Genomic DNA, 5,359 nt, shown 5'->3' with positions numbered 1-5,359 from the left:
GCCCCTGCCACACCCCTGGGGAGCACCGGTGCAGTCTGCAAACTGGCGAGGCAGCCACATGGCGAATGGGGGTGGGCGAGGGGCCCCAGGGGCCGGCCACTGAGACCCATCCTGCTGGGGGGGCTGTTGTTAGGGCGATATTTACGAACACAGAACCGGGGGTCTGGAAGGGCCCTCGGCCCCGTCCACCACCTGCTCCCCCAGCGCCGCGAGCCTGGGTTGCAGCAGGCAGGTCTCCCTCCAGCGGATGCAAGGCTCCTCCTCCTGGGAAGACACGCCCCCGGCCCACCGGGCGCCAGGGGCCTCTGCAGGCTATGGGCTGCTCGGGCTGCTTGGGGTCAAGCACTCAGAACGCCGGCCGGCGCATTCCTCCCGCAGACTGCCCATCCCCCAGAGCCACGGGCTGGGCCTCAGCACATTCCCGGCAGCCGTCAGGGCAGGGGGGGGTGGGGGGCTCCCTTGCTTCCTGTGGCCTCACCCCCACACCGGCCCCAGGTCGCTGTCAGCCCCCCAGAAAAGCCCGGACAGAGACCCCCTTGGTGGGCTGAGGTCTTCCTCCTCCTGCAGGTGGGCAAACCAGGTCCTGCCCACCCCTCCTCAAGGTCACTGTGTCGGGCAGCAGGAACCAACCCCCCCCCCCCATTCAAAAAGAACGCCAGCTGGTGCCTGTCTGCAGGTGGTGAGGGCAGAGAGAGGCAGACACCTCCTCGTCTGTGGGGGCAGAGGGCTCTGCAGGGAGCGCTGGGGTGCAGCCACGCCCCCCTCAGGCTCCCTCCTCCCTGGGCAGGGCCTCCCCCACTCTGCCCTCCACCCTGCCTGCAGACAGCGTGGGCGGGGGGGGGGTTGCGGGGGTCGAGGAAGGCAGGGCCCCCCAGCTCTGTGTGTGCCCAGGCGACAGCGTTCCGGCCCTGCTCGCGGGCTCACGAGCCGTGAGCGAAGTGTGGACCTCTCTGCCTCGGTGTCCCCGCCTGCCAGGCCACCGCGCTCACAGCCCCCGGCAGGGACACGGCTGCCAGGGGCCCCCGCACTCTGGCTGAGTGCCCCCCACGGGCCTCTGTGCTCAGGTGCGTGCCCCCCCCCCACCAGGGCTGTGACCGCCCTTCCCCGGGGCCCAGGGTTGCTCTGCCAAGGGCAGCACAGCCTGGTGGCTGGGGGCAGAAGCAGACCGGGCGGTGACTCTGAGAGGACGGGCGACCGGGGCCGCACACGGCCCGCGGGACGGGAGGGCATCAGGTACGCACGGCTCTCCGAGGAGACAGGTCCTGGGCCCGGCGGTTGCCAGGGGCTCAGGGGGCAGGGGGTGGCGGGAGTGGGCAAGGTGGGCCGAGGCCGTGGGGTCCCCGTGAGGCCGGGCGTCCTGCCCGGGTGGTCAGCCTCACCGCCCGGCTGTCTTACACGGAGTTTCGGCAAGACGCCGGCAAAGGGCTCCCGGGGCCCCTGTAACGACTGGGTGTGACCTGCAGTGACCTCACACCAGACGCTGAACTGTAGCCCGCCTGGTGTAGCTCGGTGGGCTGAGCGCCCGCCTGCCGCGCCTTCGGGTCCAGTTCCATTCCCCGTCGGGCCCAGGCCAGGGCTGCGCCCAGGGTCCCCAGTAGGGGGTGCAGGAGAGGTGCTCTGACGCGGATGTTTCTCTCCCTCTCTTTCTCTCCCCCCTCCCCTCTCTCTAAAAATGAATCAATAAAATCTAAAAGAAATAAAATTTAAAAATAACAGTTTAATGGTAAAAAAACTAGCTGTAGAATAAGAAATAAAAAGGGGGCGGGGCCAGAGCGATGGCAGAGGCCCAGGATGCACCTGGCCCAGGAGGGGGCGCTGCTGTGCGCCCACCCCCTCTCTGCCGGCGGGCTGCAGGGCTGGGGGGGGCCTTCCCCACCCTTCCACCTTCAGACGGCACCCCCTCCAAACAGTCCAGCCCTTCCCCTCAGACCCTCCAATAACCACAGACCTCACTAGTGCATGAAGAGCCCAGGGCAAGGCCAGGAGGGGCCGCCCAGAGGGGTGGGGGTGCGGGGGGGGGGGCTCTGGCCACAGCGGACTGGGAGGGAACTCAGGGACAGGGGCCCCACCTCTGACCTCTGAAGGGCAGGGGGCAAAGACGGCATGACGTGTCCCTGCCTCCTCTGTCCTCCTCCCTACGGCGGGCAAGGGGCTCCTTGGGGTGTCAGACTGGCCACTGCCAGGGGACACCCAGGCTGCCAAGCACACCTCCAAGGGGGGGGGGCTGCCTGGGGCTTGGTCCAGCCCCGTGGGAAAGGCACCCGCGTGGGAGAAAAAGCCTGTGGTCTGTTCACTGGGGCGACATGTGCCACCCCCCTGCCAGCTCCCATGGTCCCTGCCTCTGGGCAGCTGCCCCGAGGGGTTCCCAGGGCCTCTTGGCCACGGGCAGAGCAGGGGCACCCCTCCAAATTCCCGACAGGCTGCCACCACCGCCCAGAAGCCCCCTCAAGGCAGCGCTGCGCCCGCAAGATGACCCAGGGCCGGCGCGCGCTCAGTTTGTCCCTCGCGCGGACCCTCCTGAGCGCCCGGCCTTAGGGCCACTGGCGGTGGGTGGCTCCCAGGTCGGCGGGATGATGAAAGCGACGCCGGGGGACAACTCCTCGGAGCCGGGACCCAGCGCAGGGTCGGGGACCGAGGCCTGGCTCAATCTGGCGGTTCCTCCGGTCGCGGCCCTGGGAGCACGTAGCACGCCCCGCGCCGTCTTCCCGCAGCCCCTCAAAGACCCGACGGCGCAGGGTCGCCCGCCGCCAAGCCCGGAGCCTCCGCCGCCCCCCGCCATCCGCCCCCAATCCAGGACCCCGCAGGACGTCATAAAGGCCCTCGATCCCCATGGCAACACGCTGGACGCCTCGGCGCGACGCCGGGCGCCCCCACTCTGCGCAGTGGAGCCGCAGAGCGCCGCGCATTTGGGGCGGCAGGGCGAGAGGACGCGCGCAGTGGCTAGGTGAGGGCCGGGGCGGGAAGGGGGCGTAGGTGGGGGTAGGTCTGGAGGGGGCTGGGCCTGCGGAGCGCGCAGCGCGCGCAGAAGGCGGGGCCTCTGGGTCGGCGGGCCTCAGGGCTCCTGGCAACCCGGCCTAGGAGCTCCCTGCGAGCCGTCTGCCTGGGAGACTGTCGCGACTGGAGACACCCCTGACCCAGGGGCGAGAGCTGCCTCCAGGGGCCAGAGCAGGCCTTAGGGCTATACGTCCTGGGGTCCTGGTCTGGGCTGGTAGCTCCCCCCGGACACCTTCTCTGCTGTGCCGGGGCCTGGTCTGGCCCATCAGCTCCAGGGCGGTCAAAGACTGACCTCTGGGGAGGGAGGCAGCGGCCTCGACGTTACCCTGCTACTTGGCGGTGTTTTCTGAAGCTCGCCACCCTCCCCTGGGGTCCTCCTGTGACTCGTCCACCCTTGGGCTGCTGGGACACCCCAGGCTTTCCCAGGAGAAGCCGTGGGACTCTGGGGACAGCAGCCAGGGAGGCTGACGCCTTCTTCAAGGAGCCTCAGCTTGCAGGGACAGTCCTCGTGGCCCTGTAGCCTGCCCAGCGGGGCCTGGGCCCCCAGCTGCACCTGGCGGTGGGGGGTGCTGACGCCCAGAACTGGGAGCCTGGGGGTGGGTCGTGGCCCAGAAGGAGGTTAGACTCTGGGGTCTGCGGCCGGCCGGCCTCAAACCCAGGACAGAGGACGAGCTGCAAAGTGTTGGAGCCTCTGGCTCCCCGTCTGTAAGAAGCCTGGGGCGCTCCCCTGGCGTCGGGGAGCTCCAGGCCGAAGCAGGGCTCTGAAAGGGGGGTGGCACAGCTCTTCCTCGGGGCTGAGACCCGGGGCTGCCTGCCTCCCGGGTGGGCCTGGTCTCCAGCTGGACCGGCTTAGGGTGAGCCCGGCCCTCGGCTCCGTGCTGGCGGTGAGGTGTGGGGGGCCTGGGGGGCAGTAGTGACCCCACGGGGACCCCGGGGGCTGCTCGGGCGGGGTCGCACTGAGGCACAGCTCCCCCCACGTCCGACGAGGACCTGAGGCCTTTCCCAGACCACACAGCTGGTCAGCGGCTGGGGTTTCTGGCCAAGTCGTCCTGGCCCCAGGACGCTGACCAGCCCTGGTCTCAGCCCTGGGTCTCCGTACTGACCGTCAGCAGTCTCTGCCCCGAATGCCTGCTTTCACAGACTCTGCAGCCTGCCTGCCCCGAGAGGTGCCCCCCATGAGGCCCCCCGGGAAGGACCTGGGCCCAAGGGGACTGAAGCCACCGCACACACAGACGCCGCCCCCAGGGAGCCCGGGGTGGGGGGCGGCGGGCAGCAGAGGCCAGCCCGACCGTGCCCTCTCACGCCCCGCCCTCCGCCCTCCCTGCAGACGATGGCCTTCCAGGTGGCGGGCCCGGACAAGGCGCCGCCGAGCTGCCTGCAGCCCTTCCTGGACCCGGAGGAGGCGGAGGAGGCCGAGGACGGGCAGCTGCTGGAGCCGGAGGCCTGGAGGACCTACACGGCGCGCCGCAACGCCCTGCGGGAGTTCCTGACCTGCGACCTGAGCGCCCAGCTGCTGAAGCGCCACCACGCCCGCATGGAGCTGCTGCGCAAGTGCTCCTACCACGTGGAGATCCTGCCCAAGCACCTGGCCCTGGGCGACCAGAACCCGCTGGTGCTGCCCAGCACCGTCTTCCAGCTCATCGACCCCTGGAAGTTCCAGCGCATGAAGAAGGTGGGCACCGCGCAGACCAAGATCCAGCTGCTGCTGCTCGGGGACCTGCTGGAGCAGCTGGACCGGGGCCGCGCCGAGCTGGACGCCCTGCTGGAGTCGCCGGACCCGCGGCCCTTCCTGGCGGGCTGGGCGCTGGTGGAGCGCCGGCGGGCGGACCTGTCAGCCGCCATGGACAGCTTCCTGGCCCTGACGGTGCCGGGGCGGCTGTACATCAGGCACCGCCTGGTGTCCGACGTCGGCGCCACCAAGGTCCCGCACATCCGGCTCGTGCTCAGCACCAAGATGCCCGTCATGTTCGACCGCAAGGAGTCGGTGGCCCACCGGGACTGGGTGGCGCTGCGCTGGTTCGTCACCGTGCAGCCGGCGGCGCCGGAACCGTTCGAGCTGCGCTTCAAGCTGCTGGACCCGCGGACGCCGCAGGAGCACCTGCAGCGGGGGCTCGTCCCGGTGGCCGCCTGCAGCTTCGAGGTCCACAGCCTGCTGCCCGGCCGCGTCTACAAGTTCACGGTCAAGAGGGCCGAGAGCTACACGCTGGTGTACGAGCCCTGGCAGGACAGCCTCACCCTGCAGACCAGGCCTCGGACGCCCGACGGGCCCGTCCCCGGTCGGCTGGGCAGGCCGGGCCGCCCCTGACCACAGCTCCCGAGAGATGATTTTTAGTCTTTAGCCGCGAATAAAGAGGAGTAGAAACAC

At 69.9% G+C, this 5,359-nt stretch overlaps 1 protein-coding gene across 1 annotated transcript; it reads left to right on the top strand.

Moving 5' to 3' along the window:
• Positions 1-2,910: 2,910 nt before the first annotated feature.
• On the top strand, positions 2,911-5,299 carry FNDC11 (fibronectin type III domain containing 11). The gene is made up of 2 exons (XM_045833685.1): positions 2,911-2,944; positions 4,322-5,299. Exon 2 carries the CDS (start codon positions 4,325-4,327, stop codon positions 5,297-5,299), a length of 975 nt encoding a protein of 324 aa, XP_045689641.1. The 5' UTR covers positions 2,911-2,944; positions 4,322-4,324.
• Positions 5,300-5,359: the final 60 nt, after the last annotated feature.

The sequence above is a fragment of the Phyllostomus hastatus genome, unplaced genomic scaffold, assembly GCF_019186645.2.
Source record: "Phyllostomus hastatus isolate PE091 unplaced genomic scaffold, TTU_PhHast_1.1 phas_contig_17, whole genome shotgun sequence".
Lineage (NCBI taxonomy): Eukaryota > Metazoa > Chordata > Mammalia > Chiroptera > Phyllostomidae > Phyllostomus > Phyllostomus hastatus.
This window is presented reverse-complemented; position numbering and strand designations above follow the sequence as displayed.